The sequence below is a fragment of the Symphalangus syndactylus genome, chromosome 5 (assembly GCF_028878055.3).
Source record: "Symphalangus syndactylus isolate Jambi chromosome 5, NHGRI_mSymSyn1-v2.1_pri, whole genome shotgun sequence".
In the NCBI taxonomy this organism is placed as follows: Eukaryota; Metazoa; Chordata; class Mammalia; order Primates; family Hylobatidae; genus Symphalangus; species Symphalangus syndactylus.
Window position 1 is genome coordinate 61,860,001 of NC_072427.2, and position 21,818 is coordinate 61,881,818.

The 21,818-nt window shown below is 38.9% G+C and overlaps 1 protein-coding gene across 11 annotated transcripts in view; it reads right to left on the reverse strand.

The window, feature by feature from the left end:
* The window catches only part of MEIS2 (Meis homeobox 2), a 211,979-nt gene that overhangs the window by 5,192 nt on the left and 184,969 nt on the right, over positions 1-21,818 (reverse strand). For 9 of the 11 annotated variants that reach the window (XM_063640274.1, XM_055278639.2, XM_055278637.2 and 6 more), the window contains one exon: positions 422-480. In XM_063640274.1, coding sequence (XP_063496344.1) covers positions 422-480 — 59 coding nt within the window. Of the gene's footprint in view, positions 1-417; positions 481-21,818 lie in introns of all 11 variants that reach the window. The other 2 variants (XM_063640277.1, XM_063640276.1) reach the window with 1 other exon arrangement.

The following is a 21,818-nucleotide window of genomic DNA, read 5'->3' on the forward strand; positions in this document are numbered from 1 at the left end:
CCAAAGCAAATGAATGGATACAATAAGTTTAACCGTGGATGCTGCAGAAGGGAAAGCCTAGCATACACCAAGGAGCTGTGGGTAACAGAAAAATGAGAGTGTGCTAATGATTGGATGCAGACAAGCAAGGGGTAATGCCAGAGCTCACAAACACGCTGCTTGTGGCATTAATATTTGTGCCCAATTACCAATTCAGAAAGAAAATAAAAAGCAGTTTCAGTAGAGTCAGGGTGGGATATCTCCAATTAGCACCACTTACTGAAGTTGCTTCCTTGAGTGGGATTCTGGGGACATTAAAAAAACAAAATTTCCAGAATGCCTGGTGGAAGCACTTATTTACCAGATGAGGAAACTACTGGAGTATAACTTGATGAGGATTTGTGCCTGTGGGACATAAATATAGACACTACTTGGAACTTGCCTGCTCGATTTGATTGGTCAATCATGGGCTGGACTATTCTTCTTCTGGCATTAATAAACCTGAAAGAGAACAGAGAAGTCCAGTCATCAAACTCCATTTCTGTACTCCGTGAACACCTTTGCATGAATGCTGAGGAGCACAAAATACAGTCAAATCTCTTCTGAAAATTATCTTTTCAACTTAAAGGTGATTTTCCCTTTCAGTGTTCAAAAATAGTTGACGGGGTAATCTCCATCGTCACGGTGTAGTCAGCTCCAAGACAACTTGCTAGAAGAGCTCAGGGAGGGAAAAAGGTTCTCCATGAGAAAGCTTCTAATAATTTCAAATTGTGCTTCTGCTTCTTGCACAAGTAGGAGTCTGGTTAAAGTTCACAGGCTGGAAGACTTTCCCCCTTTCCCTAGACTCCCCGTGATAGGGAGACCCAGCTTCCCCTTGCAGCTGGTCATAAATGGAGACCAGGCTCTAGCACTCGGCTTTCACAAGGTATTGTTAGGTCAGCAAAGCCATCAATTAGGCTGTCTGAAGTTTTATCACCAACACAGCAGTAATAAGTGCTGGCCAGAAAGACTTCTGCTCTTCGGCAACTCCTGCAGTTTAAGCCTGTAAAGTTAGGGGTCATTCAGAGGTCAGTGCCAGCTGGGGGCAGCCTTTCCAGCCTAAGCTGGGACACCCAGGGCAGAGGATAAGGTAACTGCCAACCATAAACCCAGCCACCTTTCAACCCACTAGAAAGACAGAGCCTCAGGTACACATGGTTGATATTAGAGCCCAAGAAACGTTTGCAAATCAGGTGGTGGCTGAATCGCAGGAATGCAAAGGAGAAGCAGTTATTTCATCTAAGAAGCCTGGATCTAATTTTGTTGGAAATCCAAAAATAAGTGCCTACTTCATGTTACTTTAATGTTTAATAATGCCCATCAAATATTCATGTATAAACAGAGTAAGATGATAAGAAATCTCCTTTATTTCTCCAAATTTAATAAAAACAAAACAATTTTTTTACCATTTGTGAGTTACCCTTGTCCCTGTGCACTTAACGACGTGTATTCCCCACACATTTGAGCTCATGCACAGGATTCACTGACCACGCATTTCGGGGGAGCAGGGAGCATCAAGCTAGCTTTTCCTCAAAAATACACCCATTGATAACATCTGTCAATATTTCCAGTTTCAGATCTTAAGCACAGGGGGACTTCATGATTAATGAGTCCACCTGGGGCCACAGGCAGGAACTGAAAACTCACTCTTTGAAATTAGCCAGAAAAATTCAGTGTGTGCTGGCAGCTCTGTGTTCCGAGGAAGCTGAAGTCCCTTTGGAGGAGGACAGTCAGGCCACACTCGGTCAGGCCTCCTGTGAGCACTCTGGTGGGAATACAATTACGCTGAGGAATAATAGCCGGGAGAAAACCAAAGGAGTCTTTTGCATATGGTGTTTGTTTGCAAAACAATGGACTTCTTTATTACTTAAGAAAGTGTAGCTCAGTGGTCAAAAAAGAAAGTGACCAGCTATGCAGAGGTGAAAACAAAAGGAGAGTTGAAACTGCATCTTTCTTCCCACCTGTCACCTGAAATGTTGCTGAGGAATATCTGACCAGATCATAAAGACTTCCAGAAGCATCCCCCCATTCAGAAAAAGAACTTAATTATCTACTCTTTCCCCACCACTTTTACAGCAACCAAGGAGGACTGACCTGATATTTCCACCCCGGGAACTGTTTTTATCAGCTCACCTTGAAACCAGCAGAGACGCTCAGGAGGGTCAGAGAAGGCTCTTCTCCTTGAAGTTTCTAATGGAGGACACTCTTGGCAGGGGTTTTACCTCCTTTTATGTGCTACTAATCCTGGTTTTTGTGTTTTGCAGTTTTGTTTTGTTTTGTTTTGTTTTCAGTATAGGCCAACTCTTCAGGTAAAACGAATTGCTATTTTTTCCCTTTTTAATTTCACTCTTTTATTCTTTACATCTGGAGGTTGTTCCCTTATTTATGTCTTTCTCTCCAGTTCCCCCAAACACTCCCTCACTCACAGAGCTGCAAGGCATCATGGTTCTTAGTTCTCAGCAGGAGAACTCCACACTGTCTTCAAACAAATAATTACGGGGAAGGTTAGAGGTTCACTCAAAGGTCATTTCTTTGGATACTCGTCAGAATGTTTACATTAGTAAAAACGGGGTCCGCTCAAAGGGTTGTTCAATGGGGGATACACAACAATGCAGAACATTAAAAAAGCATTCTGTGTGCTAGCAGGTCTTTATAGAAGCACTGAACTTGGAAATGCCACTCCAGTATAACATTTTCAACTAGTTACCATGGCATGGACTGGATGTTCACTAGCAGTTATGGCAATGGCCTTTCTTTGCCCACTTCTCCTAAGCAAATATGAATAGAAGCCTCTGAAGGTTTTCACTAGGTCCTTTTACAAACGGTCACAGAGATTTTGCTTTTTTCACTTGGGCACCGTTTAGCCTCTCTGGATTTTTGTTCTCAAACAATGTTTTTGATCCATAGTGCTACTTCTTGCCAGATTCATAATTCTACCACATTCTTTCAAATCACACAGAATTTTAAAAACATATGGGCCCCAAATTTTCAGAAATCTCTTAACATGCAACTCCTGCCAATTGTCGATTCCCCTGATCTTGGGATATTTTATTGACATCATAGATGTTACTATGAAAATTAACAATTAATGAGTTGACTGTAAGAAAACCCTGACATTAAAAAATGAAATTACTGCCTCCCACCAGTACTGATGACCCAGAGGCCACTCTTAGAAAATACGCTGACATACAAAACATGGAGCCATTTAAATTATAGGCTAAAACAAATCAAACTGGAAATAATTTTTATTTATTTAATATTTCTAAGATGAAATTTCCATATATGGTCTTTTCTCAAAATTACATGAAATAAATTTTTTTCCACATCTTCTCATCTATATTTTTTAAAATGAGCTTTTTCAGTGCTCAAGTAGTAAACGGAATATCAAGCTTTGATTTTACATAAAATTTGAAGAATCTAAGTTGAAAATCAACTCATCTTCAGTCTTTCAAGGTTCAGGCTCCATTCATATGGAAAAATGTAACTTGCTGGTTCAAAGACAAAAGACTTGTCTTAAAAAGACTCAAAACGTTCCATGGATATTAAATGGGTCTTATAAAATAACATTTTGATGAGTTAAGTGTAAATGAATCAGACACATATGGATTAAGTTATCCTTGAATTTCACACGGGTTTAAAAAATAAGGGGAAAAGAGGGTCTTGGCAAAAAACATTTTGGACTTTGCCAAACCCAAAACATTTGAAAAATTGCTGAAGACATCCAACTAACCAAAATGCAGCAAGCTGCACCCAACTTTAATGAAAACCCCCACAAGTTATTTCCAATCCAAAGACTGTTAGGTTTTTCATCTGTATCTGATATTAAAAAATTCTCTAAGTTTTAATGTCATACCAGAATGATTTTGAAGTTGCAGGCATATAGTCTACTTCTCCATTGGCTTAAACAATTTAAGTTACAGAGTCTTCTTCAATATTAAACAGTTTTTAAAAAACATTCTGAGTTTTTTACAACTTGTCCATAAAGTGTACCAGTAAGCTTAGTGTCTAGCTTTATCTAGACTTCACTTGGAAAAAAAATTTTCATTAGCCTCATTGTGACTTTTTTTAAGGAGCTACAGATAATTTCATTAGTGAGTCCTTAGGGAATGAATACCCTAAAGAGCCCTAGTTCCATTGATTTGTATTGAACACAAAGTTAGTATCCAGGCTCATACAAAAGCTTGGGAGAGTATCTACTAAGACTATCTACTTTTTCTCTAAATTTTACTTAAGTAGAAAATGCATGAGTATATGTGATCCTTAAAAGTTATATACTAAGACTGTTAGTTTAAAAATAACTTAATTATAGAAATAAATTAATGATGTTCCAAGAATCACGAGGCCTTTCTGACTCAACTCAGAGATGAAAAAAGAATACATTAAAACAAATAAACCCAAGGTAGCAAATATCACTGTAATCTCATCTTACTGCCTTGCTGCAGAGCTGTTTCCCAGAGACCTCTCCTGTCCTCAGAAAGTCTAAACTTTGTAGCTTCGCATACTTTTCTATAACTGAACTCTGACCATCATGATTTTTCTTTTAAAGACTTTTTACTCCAAAGTATGGTTCAGATTGATAGAAGTAGATTTAGGTGTCATTCCTGTTTGTTGTTGGTTTCTTTTCTTTATTCTTTTCTTTCTCCACCCCCCAATCTTTTTAAATGGCTGATAAATCCCTTCTTTCTGGTTCACTAACTTCATGCCACACCTGGTAACCAACTCCTTTTGGAAGCATTCCTTTCGTTAGAAAGTGCAGGCCTCCATGGAGTTACCTGGAAAGCTGCCATCCCTGAACACTCTGAGGAGGAATCAAGAACAGTTGGAATTGAAGATTCTGCATGGATTGCTTTGGGCAAGGAAGGGGACTGAACTGTTGAAGAGGGATCAGGTCAATTGGGGAAAGGCGTTGTAGGTAGCTCAGTGACTGGGGACCTGTTAAAACATGAAAAGGCCCTGCTTCCCTACTGTCCCCAGCCCTGGGACCCATCAGCCACAGTGCTTATTCACAGCACTTGCTCCTGGCTGGTTGTTTCAAATGATGAGAATTCAGCCTTGGCAAGTCACTTATCAAATTTCTCCATGTTTTCTTACTTTACAAAAAAAGCAAGTATTTCTCTGTGCTATGGTTATGGCTGAGGGTAGGATTTTCTCAGTAAGATGCATTAAAATGGTTAAATCAGTGAATAAGGCAAGTTTAATGCCTTTGAGGATGAACTTGGGCACGCAAATGATGGAGTCATGTCGCAAACATAAGTTTTCCACTGGTGACCAGACAATGGCTCCTTTCTCACAGACAACTGCGAGCAAAGTAAGGTAAATGAGTGACATTCATATGTTACTTAGGGACAGATTCATGGATCATAATTAATTTCCCTAAGCAATAGCTTGATTTATAATTTGACAGAATACTAGATTTGCCTACACCTTTAAAAACACATGACCTAAATACTAATAAATTTATAATATAAAAACATGATGTTAATCTGGAATCACAAACATTTTGTACCTTTATGAATATGGCTTGAATAATGAATGGAGTGTTCATGCTGACATAAAAGGCCCTGGACAAAATTATCAAGTAGGTGATGCTTATCCTTGACGGCCTTCTACTGTCTTCTTTCAATATTCTTACTTTCATCTAATTCTTCCCTAAAGTTACAAGGGCTCATGTAGGTTCTTTACTAAAATACTCTACTTTGAGCATGCCCTTCTCCATTATTGTTGTATATTCCAGACTTATGCATAGAGCAATATGGTGAAGAGCGTGGGCTCATGTCCTCTGCCCTTTATTTGCTGTGTGAATTTGGACAGTTCTTCTTAACCTTCCCAAGCTTCACTCTGTTTCCTATCTGTAAACTGAGGAAATAACTGGGCCTGGGTGGTTTTGAGGATTGAGGGAGATTTTGTACGCAAGATCCTTAGCACAATGCCTGGCACATAGCAAGCTCATTAAATGTTAGCTTAGAGTCAAAATGCACCTATCCAATGCTCCTAAATAGCTCTGTTCTCTCATAGATAGTAATTAGGAATAGGTGGGTGGCTGTTAAACAAATCTAAGCTGGATTGGCCACAGGGTAATAATGTGTTGTACTCCTACAAGTAGCGTGTTCACATCGCCGGATCTTTCTAAAAATCGGAGTTTAATCCAAATGTACAATGCTATGGTGGAGATTTTAGACACTGGGGCAGGCATCTGCCTGCAGGGGTGGGAGGTGGATAGGGGAGTGAGCTCTTTTGGGATCACACTCTCTGTATGGTTCTCTAGATCCTTGCTACTTTACATGTGTGCCATGGACCAGTAGCAACATCACCTTGAGCTTGTTAGAGATGCAGAAATATATTACCGTCCCCATTCCTGTGCTACTGAATCTGAATCTGCATTTTAAAAGATCTCCAAGGGATCTACGTACATTTAAGTATGAGAAGCCTTGCTCTAGATCACATATCAAATTCTAGTACTCTGCTTAAGAATAGAAACTTGCAAAGATCAAGTTTTAATTGTGAATCTCAGCTACAAAAAAAATGCACATACTCTTCTCTTTAGGTATCTTAGATCTAAACAGCCTTTTACTCACTTGCCTTGGGCAATAAACACTTTATAATAATTTAATTTATTGTACTCCATCTGTACCTCTTAAAGGAAAAGCTGGGCCAGTAAAATGTTTTTGTGAAGACTGTTAACAGAGGCTCTCTCAGGCATGGATAGGAGAATGGTAGATTTCTATCTTTTTTTCCAAATAATTCTGTACTGTTGGAGTTTTTAACAAATATAATTATTTTTATATATAAAAGAATTTTTAAAGGAGATCAAGAAAATTTGTCATCTTATTTGACTAAGGTTTATATGGCTAACCGTAGGGACATTTTAATTAAAATATTTGAGAAATTTCCCCTCAGATAAGGAATTATCTTTTATTTCCTTTACAATATTGAGCAACAGTAAACACTATTCCATGAATATAATCACACTTGATGGCATGTAACAAAACATCCCAGCAGGTTATGATTTTGAAGCACTGTTACTCTTACAGAATGCCATCAGATTATTCATATGTAGCTATTTATCATGCACTATAAAAGTGATCTTTCAAAGCTATTTGAAAGCAAGGGAGGAGAAAACACTCAAACTTCCTTAGCTATTCACATCTAGGATCTATTCTCTTAAAGATAAAATCCTAAGTCAATAGACATAAGTTGTAGTATATTACCTCATCCTGTACATGATTTATTGCAGATGGAAGTCAACTAGAAACTGAATTACTTTGAAACTTTTACTACTGACATTAAAATTCCAGATCTGGATACCTACACACCTTATAGTGCTTCTGAAAACAACTTTTTGCAGACACAGAAGGTACACCTACAACTTTATTTAACTCTATCAACAAAAAAAGCAGGCACAATCATTTTCAAAACTACTGATTTCTAATTACCTATTCATGTATCTGAACACTGTAGCCTGACCTGGCTTTGCAAATCAACCAGTCACTTCACAATCAGTTGCATACATTCTTAGCCAACTCCCATTATGTTCCTAGCCATTTTACTCTAAGAGAAGATCCCAACAAATCTAGTATCTTTTTAGCTTTCATGATCACCTTTGATTGAAGTATTAATTCTCTATCCTACTTCTTAATGGAAACCACCTAAGCATTAATTGGCCAAAAATGCACCAAGCTGTTTAGCAATTATGTATTAGATATGTTTGAAGAGATCAAGGTGCACTCACATGCCCTGTGCTACGGATATGTCTCTGATTAGCTTGTCATCTGCTCAGAAGAAGATGTAGGCTGATTCTCCCATACAGTCTAGCAGGCCAGCTGTTAGCTGCCTGTCAAGCCCTCAAGTGGACAAGTAGTCCAGGAGCAAAAATGTCACTCCTTTGATCTGGCAAGGAGCAGCTGCTGATTTATAGAGTAGGACTTTGTTCTTCCGTTCTATTTTACTTTCTTTCCTAAGGCAGAACCACAAAATCCAGGAGAAAAAAAAAGCGCCGTTCCCAGCAACATCAACAAGCTCTGACAACTGCAACAGGGTTTTTCTTGGCCCTAACAAAGCTCTCAGGCATCTCCTTTGACGCTCACCTTTCCCCCTCCCCTTCCTCCCACCCCCACCATTTTTTGCAATGCGGTAGTTATTGTTTAATTCAGCTTCTGTAAATGGAATGGACTGTGGCCAGCAAGCCTGCGGCATAAACACACCTGTATGAAAGAAGCCTTATTGTAGCAACCATCTACAAGGAAGCTCGCATGAACCACACGCTCCTGAGTTCAGAAAGAATGCTCCATTTTTTCTGACAGCAAATTTTAGCCTAAGTGAGTTTCTATTTTTGGTGCCACCAACCTATGATGACCACATTTGAACTGCTTCCTTTCCAATGGCATTACACTCTTTAAATCAAAGAGATAAAAGGATTACATTTTCTTTTTTCTTTTTTATCTGTGAGCAAACAGATCCATCAAAAATGTTTATCCGCTGCCTGTAATATCAATCATTGAGAGCTGGGTAAACGCCCAGAAAGGCTTTAGCAAATGCATTATCAAAGATACTATAATGTTGATTTCATTACCACTGATTTATATTGACATGACTTTCCCCGAGTAACTTATAAGGGAGAAAAAAGTCAACAACAAAATCTACATAAGACATGTGCATTGTCTTGCTAAGAATTAAACTGCTTTCAAATGCATAATCCTGTTCTCAACAGATAAATCTGTCAGGCTAGAGATGCCCTATCAACCAAGTGGGACATGCAATAATGCTATGAGATATACTGTGACAAGTCATCAGCCACATGTATGTATGTATATATATGTGTATTGTGTGTGTGTGTGCACATGTACATGTATGGAAACACACACACACACAGCAATAAATTTTGCCAGAGATGAATTCATTAACACCTGGCTCAGTTTTCTGTGCTGCTGCTGAAGTAGGGGTAATAAGGACACACACAGACATATATACACACATACATATAGACAGAGTAACCAATTCTAGGATATTTAGACATATTACTGCATAGATCAAAGACAGGAATTTTGTCGGGGATCGGGGCGGGGGGTGGAAATGCCAGAAACAAAGGAGAAAAGAACAGTTGCTAAACATTCTCACTTCTATTATACTCAATCATGCCATGTTCTAGTGTTTGCTCCCTTCCCCTCTATCTAGGGGAAAAGAGATTTTTCTCACCCTCATTTCTTGCTTTAACCTACATTACCCTTTGGCCAGTCAAAAGTTACTAATCACCTACCTCCTCCATGTTCACAGAATTGTATTCATAGATGCTTTCTCTAGGGGCGTGTGTGTGTGTGTGTGTGTGTGTGTGTGTGTGTGTGTGTGTTTCCCAATGAGAGACTGGGTTTGGCATGGGAAGAGGGCGGAAGGTAAAGCTAGGTATAAAGGAGCAGATATAATGTAAGGCTTATTTTCATCCTGTTTTAATCCTAAAAAAAATTAGACCAAATAATTTTTAAGGTCCATAGTAATCTATCTATGTGCCACACATTGGTAAATCTTCCCTATTCTATACTTAACATAAAACAAATTTAATGACAGAATATAAGACAAAGTTATATATAAAGTTATAAATAATACATACATATATAGTTATATGAGTTTCTTTCTCCACATACATGAAAAATGCAAGTTATGCCTTTAAAGATTTTTATTTTCACATCCACAGAAACAAACTGAAAATCACAATTGGAGAATACACAAATAATTACAAATTAAAATAGCCCATAGTAAATAAGTGTCATGAGGTCAATTAAAGAAGGAAGGTAAAGATAAAGATTAATCTCAAATTCTTGGAGGAAGAAAGCTGAACCAGATTAAAATAACGTGGAATATTGGAAGAAAAGAAAACAAGGAAATGGCATGCTGTAAAGCACCAGTGCAGACCAGGGCTGATTTTGTGCAAGGGAGGATAAAGGAATTGAACTCTGACTGGCTCCCAGCTTCGATCTGGAAAACATGGCTATGATTAACATGCAAGCTGGTGGAGGTTCTTGAGTGATAAATTGAATCCCTGAAATTCCTAAATGGTAGAATGATAAAATATGGTGTTTGAGGAAGATCTTTCCAAGAGCTATGTATAGGATGAACTGAACTGATGAGAGTCTAGAAGTTGAGAAGATGGAAAGTTCTTGTCCAATCCAGGCAGAAGAGGGAAACAAAACGAGCTCTGATTAAGGTGGTAGAAATGAAAAAGAAGTAGGGTATTTGGTTAGGAGAACTGCTGATAAATTATACTTAGATGAAAAAGGAGAGATACATATATAAAAGATAATAAGAGGATAAGTCTGAGAATTTATGTTTAGTATGTTATCGTGTACAGTTGATGAAAATTGGAAATAGATGAGAAATTCCTATTTGTTGTGGTGGGAAGAGGCAAACTCAATTTTTCAAATGTTACCTTTGGTTTGGCAATAGGACTTTCAGGCTGAGAAAGTATGTAAGCCACTCAAGAAAAAAAAAAAAAGGACAAAAGAAGAGCAAAAGGTAGTGACTTAACTTCAAAACGACTAATTTCTTCCTATTTTCCAAGCTATATGAATGTTCCAGAGCTGCAGGAGTAGGTAATAGGATAAACTGCCTGCTGGCTACCTCCAAAAAAATTACTTCCTTCCTCTTCCAAATTATCCTGTAAATTTTAGGAAGTTCTTTATCTGACCATGATTGGCCAAGTCGATTGTTAGTAAAAACCTCTGTGGTCAAGACCTTGTTTCTAATAGGTCCAATTCGCTTTTTCTTTACATTTTGAGTTAATTTGCGCAACTAGATTTAGAGGCCGATGATAATTACATACATGTTACAGTGGGTGTTGCTACACAAATTACGTTCCACTCCCTACTTAACAAAAGTAAATTTAGTAATGGAACTTATCAGAGAGTTTTAAAAACTGGAATAGGAAAATCTATACATAAGACTATGTATTTTTAAGCAATAGCATAAAACAGTCAAGGGTGGGTTTTCTCTAGGTAGTGACAACTAATTTAGAAGAGAATTGATAGGACAAAGTGTTACATTTAAAAGGGGCTCCATTAAGTGTGATGGCTTCCAAATTGTGTCCTCCTTTCAAACCATATTTTTCTTTTTAAATGGGCTTTTAAGGTGAAAAATATAGCACTTCACCCAAAATGGTGTGGAAACAAATGGTTCTCAAGTCTCTATTCTTCAACTCAGGCCAAACCACCCCAACACACCGGCAATCTAAAGCCACTTGGAGGGAAGGTGCTGTGCATGTGAATGTCCCCGTGGCCCTTTCATTTGTCTGGGGATCTCTTTTTTCTAAAGCAGCAGGGGATAATTCAGAAGACCAGATTGGCATGCCAGAAGTGTTTGGATGGACCAGGCTCTTATCCTCCTCTCAATTCTCCTGCTGCTTTAAAAGAAAGGATGTGGCAGAGGACACATTCGGAAGGTGGCAACATTCTTAGGGCCCTTTATCAATACCACCGCTTTCTTTAAATTGTAGCTTGGTCTCTTGTTTGAGAGGCTGAGATTTTAGCACTTTTAAAGGGAACCATAAGTGAGAAATCTCCTAGGTGTTAAACTTTAGAGTGGCTTCAACCCAAAATACGAAAAAATGAGATTAAAACACAGAAAGTCAAGTAATATTAAGAAAAAGATCCAACAAACAAAATATCATAAATATGCATATGTATATTCTTTCTGTTTAAACCAAATGCTATTTAACCAGTTTATACTGGCATCGAGTAAAGGTGCCAATGGGTAAAAAAAATCAAAGATCTAAACAATTTTAAAACTCACTTTACATAAATTATAGTTCTAACAGCTACACATCTAACAATAGCTTTAAAAATTATTATTAAAACATATTATATTATGTCAGAAAGCAAAAAAAAATCTATTCATGAATACATGACTTAATATCCTCACATTTATGATGTTCACACATCAAAGACCAAATTCCAAATAAAAGTTCCTGACTGCCTTTTCTTAATGACAAATTAAACATCTTTTACTTTGATTTGACAGCCGGGTAGCATTCCGTGTCTTCTCCAGCGATGTTATATGCAGTCTTTCCAATGTGACGGTATTATTACCCACAAAATTTTTAGCATCATCCCGTAATCATAAAAGACATAAAATATATCTTTATAAACCACAAGAGACCTAGCAAACCAGCAGTTATGCCACATCTGCTTTAGTCCTTAAATATTTTAGCTTTAGAGGGTTAGTTAGTGGATTTTCCCCCTGATTTGTGAGAAATAGAGACATCAACCTTTGATTCTGACATTACCTACAAAGCTGTAATCTATAATAGACAAAAGAGCAAACACATTGTACCACAATTTGAGAATTTTTACAGCATATTCAGATTTCACATCTCCTATCAGAATTTCCTAAAGTGGTTTAACTTAATTTTTAGAAATAGACACGATGGCATTTCTCTTTTCTATTTCCACTTTCACAATACAGATAAAGTAACAACACTGTCTATCAAAAAATAACTTGGCTGGGCACGGAGGCTCACACCTGTAATCCCAGCACTTTGGGAGACTGAGGCGGGCGGATCACCAGCCTGACCAACGTGGAGAAACCCCGTCTCTACTAAAAACACAAAAAAATATTAGCCGGGCATGGTGGCGGATGCCTGCAATCCCAGCTACTCAGGAGGCTGAGGCAGGAGAATCGCTTGAACCTGGGAGGCGGAGGTTGTGGTGAGCCGAGATCGCGCCATTGCACTCCAGCCTGGCAACAACAGTGAAACTCCATCTCAAAATAATAATAATAATAATAATTAATAATAAAAACAAAACAACAACAACAACAAAACCTTAATTTGGTTTAACTGCCACAGATTCTGTAGAGTCAGGTAATGTATAAATAAACAAAAAGCAATTAATACTTTTAAAGTTAATGTGCTAACTAACCAGGACCACACTATTCCTTTGGCCTGGGCTGGGCTTTCTGCTATGGCCATCTGGCTAACACATCCTTCAAAGTGCTTATCACAGAAATCTCTTTGAGGCAACTTCCCTGGTTCCAAAGTCTGATTAAGAAGCACTTCCTCAGTGGCACCGAGCTAATATGCCCAACACAGTACTTATTCACAATTGTGATTTACTTGTCTGACTTTCCTACTAGATAGCCTTAGAGAGCAGGGCCACATCTTAAGTTTTATTATTGACACTGTGTCAGGAATATAGTACACCCTCAATACAATGTTTGTGAGTGAATAACTAAATGAGTGAATGAAAATAAGGTTCCTTCATCTCGGATATAACTTAGAATTGAGAATAAAAGAGCCCTGAGTTTAAGGATTTTCTTGTTCTCATTTTATAAGAGGCATAGCTGAATCCTTGATGAAATGATTTGCCCCAGAGCGGGACAGAACTAAGGTGGGAAATAACTCAGCCTTTCTGGCACTGGTCTAGTTATTTTTGTACTCACAAACAACTCAAGATACAGACTAGAGGTATTAGTGAAAGGTGCGCATCTATCTGGGCATTAGAGAGGCCAGGTAAATCGTAGATCATAGGTGCAGATGTGATTTGGAAGAAATTGAGCCTCTGGCTTTTCTAGGCTGGCAGGCAATATGCACAGTCCGGGACATAACTGTATTGGGGATGATGGGGCAGTTGACTCAAGTGGAGAGGAATGAGAACTGAGGTCAATGAGGTGTTATGAGTATGTGTGTGGGGGTGGGGGTGGGGGTTTGGGGAGAGAGGGATAGAGAATAGAAAGTGAAGGAGGAAGATTTGTGAGACTCAGAAAGGAAAGGAGACAAAGGAGAAATAGAGGCACTTTGAGAGGCCAAGGCAAGAGGATTGCTTGAGCCTGGCAGTTTGAGGCCAGCCTGGGCAACATGATGAAGCCCCATCTCTACAAAAACCTTAAAAAACTAGTCAGGTGTGGTGGCTTGTATCTGTGGTCCCAGCTACTCAGGAGGCTGATGTGGGAGGATCACCTGAGACCAGGAGGTGGAGGCTGCAGTGAGCCGAGATGGTGCCACTCCACTCCAGTCTGGGCAACAGAGCCAGAATTTGTCTCAACCCCCAAAACAAAAAGCTTTTTAAAAATATTTTTTCTGATATCTTTGTAAGGACATTTTGCTCCCAAATGTGCTCTGAGGAACTCTAGTCAATAGGTATTTCCCCAGAATAGGGGCCTAGGTCAAATAAATATGGAGAAAACAAATGTGAAGGTAATCAAAGTGAAGTTACTTTCTCTGTTGCAGGTTGTGCCACAGCCTTCAATAGAGTGATATATATTACAGATCTCTAAGAGAAGGTGATGGTACAAATTAATTCCTGACTCTAGTTGTTCAGATTTTGAGGGGCACTAGGGTTCCAAGGACGTGAAAAGAAAATGAAGCGGCATCCTAATTTTTAACATAAATTATATTTTTAAGCCTTTTATCAACTTAAAAATAGGCTTTCTTTCCATCTTTAGATTTCCCCAAGTCAGATTCAGAGATGAAGAACCACTTGCAGGGCTCTCGTTTATATCTAACCTGTTCATTAGTACCCCATGACTACCCCACATATGACACCTTGACCCCTAAAATGTGCTGTGGCTGAAAAGGTTCTTTAGAACTTTTCTATCTCTTGCTGGGCATGGTGGCTCACGCCTGTAATCCCAGCACTTTGGGAGGCTGAGGCAGGCGGATCATGAGGTCAGGAGTTTGAGACCAGCCTGGCCAACATAGTGAAACCCTGTCTCTACTAAAAATACAAAAAATTAGCCAGGCATGGTGGCAGCGCCTATAATCCCAGCTACTCGGGAGGCTGAGGCAGGAGAATGGCTTGAGCCCGGGAGGCAGAGGTTGCAGTGAGCTGAGATTGCGCCATTGCACTCCAGCCTGGGCGACAGAGAGAGACTCTGTCTCAAAAAAAAAAAGAACTTTTCTATCTCTAAGGTAATTTGATTATTAGAGAATTATATTAGGCTTAAATGTTTTCTCTACCTTTTCCTTTCCTTACTTTTCTCATATTTTTCCTACTCAATGAAATATTTAAAAAAAAACAATCATTGGGTATTTTACTATGCCTAAAATGTCGGCTTCAAAATAGCTGTTTGAAACCGAAGAATAATCTTAAGAATAACGTGTGTGTGTGTGTGTGTATGTGTGTATATATAGAAACATATATATGCATAAATATCACATATATACATATATATTTTCAATACCTTCTGGATGTTTCATTAATCAGAACTGTGACTGAGCTGTGTGTGGCCATCTAACTTTAGCATGTCTGTTACATGTGTTGGAGACACACGCATGTAGAGGGTAGGAGGAGGTGGGGACAATGTTCAGAGGAAGGAGAAATGAGAAGAGGAAAGAGACAGGAAAAGAGGAAGTGCTGCTTTGGATAATGTATGTCAATGTACATCAAACGCTCCCAGTCAATTCTATTTTCTTGTTTACAGAGCTTACAAGTACAAAATCAGCTTTTGCTTAGAACTGTGTTAAACACCACCTGCCTGCCCTCTGAACCTCGCTGTCCCGAGATGAGGTCAGCCCGGTGAAGGGCTCTGGTTCTATAAGCAATCCTGTCATTCAGGCTAACAGCAGTGATTCACTCACAGGAGGCAAAAATGACTCAATTGTTGGGCTTATTGACTCCAGGGAGCACAGCTACTCTATTATTACCATGGAGTGCAAACACCCTGAGCTCTGTTTTGGTCCACTTAAAATTACTATTTGCTGTGAAGAATTGGCAAAGCAATTCTTAAAATGATGGGGGTGAAAGTCAGGCAAGCGCCATTATGGGCTTTTCCTTCCGTTTAAGCAGAAGTAAGCAGTACAGGACTCGTTCTGAGCCTGACCCACTTATTTAACCTTTTATTCACTTTGTGGTATTAACATATATTAACTGGCTATATAAGCCCTGGGGGGATAAAAAAACCTCATGACCAAATTATGGTTCCATTTTCATGGGTAACCTCTCCTTGGGTGGAAATTAAACCCCAATATAAATACGTTTTAGGTCCACACAAAATTGAGGAGGAATGCCAAAAAACAAATGCTGAACAACAGTCCTGCAAGGACCACAGCAACCATGGAGTGGCTGGGTAAATTACACACAAGAGGAACTATTTGAAAAACCAAATAAATTTAATTAAATAAGTTACAAAGTTATTTTCCTATCTCTTATCTACTCCCCTTGGTTAATATCCATGACATACTGATGTTGCATAATTGCTCTTATGGAATGCTGCAGCTCAGAGCCGTAATGAGCTTCCTTTGCACAAAGGCAGCAAAAGTGGTTTCCCTACAGAGTTATCTTCTCAATTATTTATACTTGCAACACTTTCACATAATGGCAGCTTTAAAATCAAACAAACAAAGCAAACTGTACAATAAAGGAAGGAGGCAAGAAGGTGCAGGGACCTTTTCCTTTCTTTTTTGAACACTAGAAGGGATGGGCAAGCCACATAAAGTCAATGAATTTGGTTCCTGGAAAAGTCTCAGGGGCCTTGCAACCAGGCGACATCAAAGCATTTGGAGATTGCCACCTTGGTGAGAGATTAAACATGCTCTGCATACCTGCTTTGCTTTTAATCTGTCATATCTAAATATATGAAGGAATGCAAACTTTATTTCTTCTGTTTGTAAGTTTGTCTTTGAAAATTCCTAATCAGAAGACTTGCTACTCACCCCCAATTCCTGAAAAAAAAAAAAGGTGCTAAACTGTCAAAGTGATGTCAGTGTCAACAGAAAATGGTGCTGTGTGTTGTACCCGTCCCTCAGGCTGTGGAAGGGCTTGAAGGTTTTTAATAGTGCTTCTTTCCAGTGTCCACACCTGCCTTTGGTTAATCACTCAAAAAATTATATACGGCAGAAGAAAAACTGCTTGGCAGTTATACCATATATAGACATACAAAATAACATAAAGGGTATATTTAAATACTAAGGCAGAACTATAGTGTTATTTCTAATATTTAAATTTGGTATACATTTGGAATGAGCTGCTTACTGCTACCATCCAACTCAGACTTACTTGGTTCTTAGCGCCTAGCTCAGTCTCCTGCTTAGAGTAGATGCTCAATATATGCTGGCTATGTGACGTTTTCAAGTTAATCCATAGATGTGGTTGCAGATTATATTTTTATATTTTAAAAAATTGAAAGTGAAATTTGGACACATTTTGGACCTGCATAACATTGACACTTAGTTTGATTCTCCATTAAACGAGCATAGATTTTGGCCTTTAAGAAAGAGTTAACAGCCTCTACTTAAACAGGTATTCCACATCAATTAATAGCCACTCGTATACCTGTGACTTAAGATATTCATTAGCAATACCAATGAAACAAAGCTTTTACATCACCTACTGGCCGTTTCCAAATAACAAAATGTTAAAGCAACTATTTCCTTAAAGTCCTACGGGAAAGATTATAGAAGAGAGTAAAAAAATAATTTTCAAAACCTCAAAACTGATTTCTTACAATATTCCTACATGCACATACATTGAATTTACACACATATGCACCTATTTTTCATAAATGTGTCTTGTGACCTTAAATCCCACTTGACTTCACACACTCAGGGAGAAAAAAAAAAAAAAGCTTAAGGAGATTTTTTTCCTCCTAAGCACACAGGTACTACTATGAAAGGTCAGAAGGAAAAAAATACACCCTGGGGAAAAGAGCTCAGACCATGATACATAACCCAGCTGAGGTCGTGGAAGAGAAGCTCTTGGAACTGAGCTGGGATCCGCCATCTTGTTTTGCTTTGCCCCAAGAATCAAACTAAACTGATATCATATTGTGTCCACTTGCTGCCACTTAAAGTTGTTCTTCCTATGAAGAGCTAGGAATGAGCCATAGTTTCTTGGCCACTTCCTTTCTTCCTGCCATCCTCACCTCCAAGGTCAAAGCAATTGGTCGTATGGTGGGATCTAAGGGGTTGGCAACCTTGCAGTTGTGGCCCCAATTCTACTTATCAATATAAATTTACACCCCACTGTTGGTCTCTGAGCAGCACTAGCCACCAACAGTAATGAAAATGATCTTTCTGAGTATGTGCATGTGTGGTTATGAACTGGACAAAGGAAGATGGAGAAGCGTTAAGAATCCAAGGAGAACACAGATGATAATAAGAAAACTCTTGTGCCAGACTATTCAAGATGCATCTCTGCTGTAGGCAAATATAAATCTGACTGAACTTTGGCATATTGCAAATATGTCCCATGACATGCATAATATACTTTTCAAAAATGTTAATGCAACAACTGGTATGTGATCAATTACTATGTGAAAGATTATACTGAGGTCTAGAAGAGAGTTGGGTAGTTTTTGCGTTTTCAAATATGGACAGGTTCTGAAGGGAGGTCTCAGTTTCTGAGTTTCCCATTTGAAAAGTGCTCCCTCTGGCAGTAAAAACTGATGTGAAGGTTAGTAGAGGATGGGGGAAAGTGACTTGATTCTGAGGTGCCTGGAGAATAAAACCAAAAGCTGAAGTGGAGCTGAGAGGGCGTGGCTTTCATCCCTGGGAGGGCTCTGGCTGATGGGAATAGAAATTGCTATCAGTGGCTTGAGGGTAGTAAGATTAGATGGCCAGTAAGATTAGATGGCCCTCAATTCCCAAACGTGACAGAGTCATATGAAACTTTAACCTCTATTTTTTTTTTTTTTCCAGCTTTCCTCAACCGCAGCAACACACTCTTTCGTAGGAGGCTAGACAATTAACCAAGCATTAAAAAACCCCACAAATCTATAGCAATAGCTTTGCAGGACAAAAAGACGTGTGAAGTCAACACGTGTTGTTATAAACAACATGAGCCAGGACGTTCAGGAGCCAAATTAATTGAAATAGGCTGTGACTGAAACAAACAAACAAACAAACAAATAATCAGAAGAACTGAAATCTCTCTCTCTTTTCCTCAAGTAACCTGTGTATGTTCTTTTGCATTTTAATTCACAGCAACAGGCCTTCAGCTTCTCCGTGACTGGTGCAAATCTGATAAGGGGTTGGCACAAATATACTGAGCCTAGTTTACAATTTGTTTTGCAACTTCCCTTCCCAGATAAACACAGTCCAAGTACAACTTCTGAAAAAAAAAAAAAAAAGTTGTGTTTACTTGTCCTGTTCTTAAGATTTTTATTTTTTTCTCCTGAATGTTCCCTCAGGATGCTGGCTTGAAACCTAGAGAAAGCTTGGATTTCAGTTTCAGTCTCCAAGGTATTCTACTGTTCAGCTGGGCCGTGTGCTAGGAGGGAAGCTCTCCACCTTGCTGATTTCATTAACAGGATTCTTTTCATTATTATGGGGATTTAGTTTCTTCTTGCCTTTCAGTGTTTGGGAAACACTGATTTATGTTTTATATTTTGAAGGAAAATTTATTGTTCTTTGACAGCTGACGCTCTGTAAATCCCTGGCACCAAAAGGACCCCAAGGAGGTGTCACAGTTGCCTTGCCCTGCCCACCTATATGCTGTCATCTCAAGGGCCCCCTCCAGAAGTGAGGAGAATCGTCAGCTGCTCAGTGCCCAACCCACTCCTCCTCCTACTGATCATTATGCCAGCAGGGGTTGGCCCATTCCCATTTATGAATGGTGGTATCACGGATTCATTTAAGTGAAGCAAACAGTCCATGAATCTGACCTGGATTTAATCTCTTGACTAAATAGAGCTCACTGAATCAAGTGGAAGAATGTGCTGTACTTATTATCATAACCACGGCTGAACCAAAATTCAGGGCAAATTTTGTAAAGATGAGGATGCTTAGGAGGACAGAAAAACAAAATATTTAAAGTTAGCACTATAGAAAATCTGGCATAGATGGTTATCAAGCTCTATTGGGTTATCAGTCTTCTAAACGACACAGTCCATCAAATTCAGACTTGCAGAAAAAGTGAAATGTAGTGAAAACTCTGGTGGCTAATGTATATTTTAGGTGAAAAATTTCAGGTGTCAATGCCAATAATTTTATTACATTAAAGTTTCCTTTTCTTCTTCTTCTTTTTTTTTTTTTTTGTGGTAAGAGACAGGGTCTCAGGCTGAGCGTGGTGGCTCACGCCTGTAATCCCAGCACTTTGGGAGGCTGAAGCGTGTGGATCACGAGGTCAGGAGATCGAGACCATCCTAGCTAAAACAGTGAAACCCTGTCTCTACTAAATATACAAAAAATTAGCCGGGTGTGGTGGAGGGCGCCTGTAGTACCAGCTACTCAGGAGGCTGAGGTAAGAGAATGGCGTGAACCCAGGAGGCAGAGCTTGCAGTGAGCCGAGATCGCGCCACTGCACTCCAGCCTGGGTGACGGAGAGAGACTCCATCTCAAAAAAAAAAAAAAAAAAAAAGAGAGACAGGGTCTCACTTTTTTGCCCAGGCTGAAGTGCAGTGGTGTGATCATAGCTCACTGTATCCTCAAACTTCTGGGCTCAAGCAATCCTCCTGTCTCAGCCTCCCAAGTACCTAGAACTACAGGTGTGCACCACCACACCTGGCTACTTTTTAAATTTTTTTGTAGAGATGGTATCTTGCTATGTTGCCCAGGCTGATCTCAGACTCCTGGCCTCAAGCAATCCTCCCACCTCAGCCTCTCAAACTGTTGAGATTATAGGTGTAAGCCACTGCGCACAGCCAACAAAATTTCCTTTTCTAAGAAGGCTTCATAATTCATAACTTCCTTTCATTCATATTATTATAATTAACATTTATTGAGCTAGACACTAAACTGAATGCATACATGTATCCTCTTATGAAATTCTCACAAAAACCCTATGGAGTGGATAACATTATCAGCATCCCCATTTTCTGTTGGGGAAACTGAGAGTTAGCAAAATCTGATAATATGCCTAAATTCACCAGTTAGTAAGTGGCAGAAGTGGGAGTCAGATCCACTCATGCACACATGTGCGCACACACACATACATGCATGCATGCAAATGATTGGGGGCTAGGAAATTAGGAATATTTAGGGTTGTTTTTCCTGTCTTGTCAGGAGAGGCCTTCAGCTGAAAGAACTTCTGGGAACCAAAAGCAACCTGATCACAAGCTATCTTAAACCCAACAGACTCTTTATCTGCTATTTCCCAGTCAAATAGAGAAATTGAACCAATTATTAGAGCAGACACATAAAATGGAGCCTTGGAAATTACTTCATCTGTAGAAAAGTTCTAGACCAGAACTTTTCACTTATCTAAATTTGAAAGCCAGTAGGTTCTAAGGAAGAATATAGAAAAAACATAGAATGTTCAAAGAATTGTGTAGTGGTTAGCATTTTTAAAGTCTTCAAAATTAAGAGAAATTAGTGTGGGAATGTGGTCCAGCTGTTGAGGAAAAAAATAAAAGAAAGTAAGCCTTTACTCTGAACCTGATTCAACAAGTCCAGGCTAATTTTCTCATTCATCAGTTCTAACGGTTATACATGAATAGTGCTTTTGAAATTTGAATTATCTTTGTTTATTCAGCCTGTCCATCAGGATCCTTAAATGCAGACTGTAACTGTCCTAAAAACTCAGACTTCTTGAATTTTCCTACAAAGGAAATCCTAAACAGATTTTTATCTCCAATCATACTCTAGGGAAACACCTGGGTAAAATGTCACCTAAGGGCACTAACTCATCATTGTACTGAATACAACCTAAAAGAGTTTCAGGGTCAGTGACAGAGGGAAGCAAGAGAACACTTGAAGCAAATTAACACAATGGTGAGAAGTCCACACCAGAGACATGAGTAGGAATTCTTTACACACAGAGAGAATTTCAAAATGGTAGCCTCTCTTTGCTTATCTCATCTCTATTCCACCTACAAGAAAATTTTCCATTATCTTCCTTCAAATGGTCTTCTGGTTCCCCTGGTTCATCTCCTTTCTCTTATTA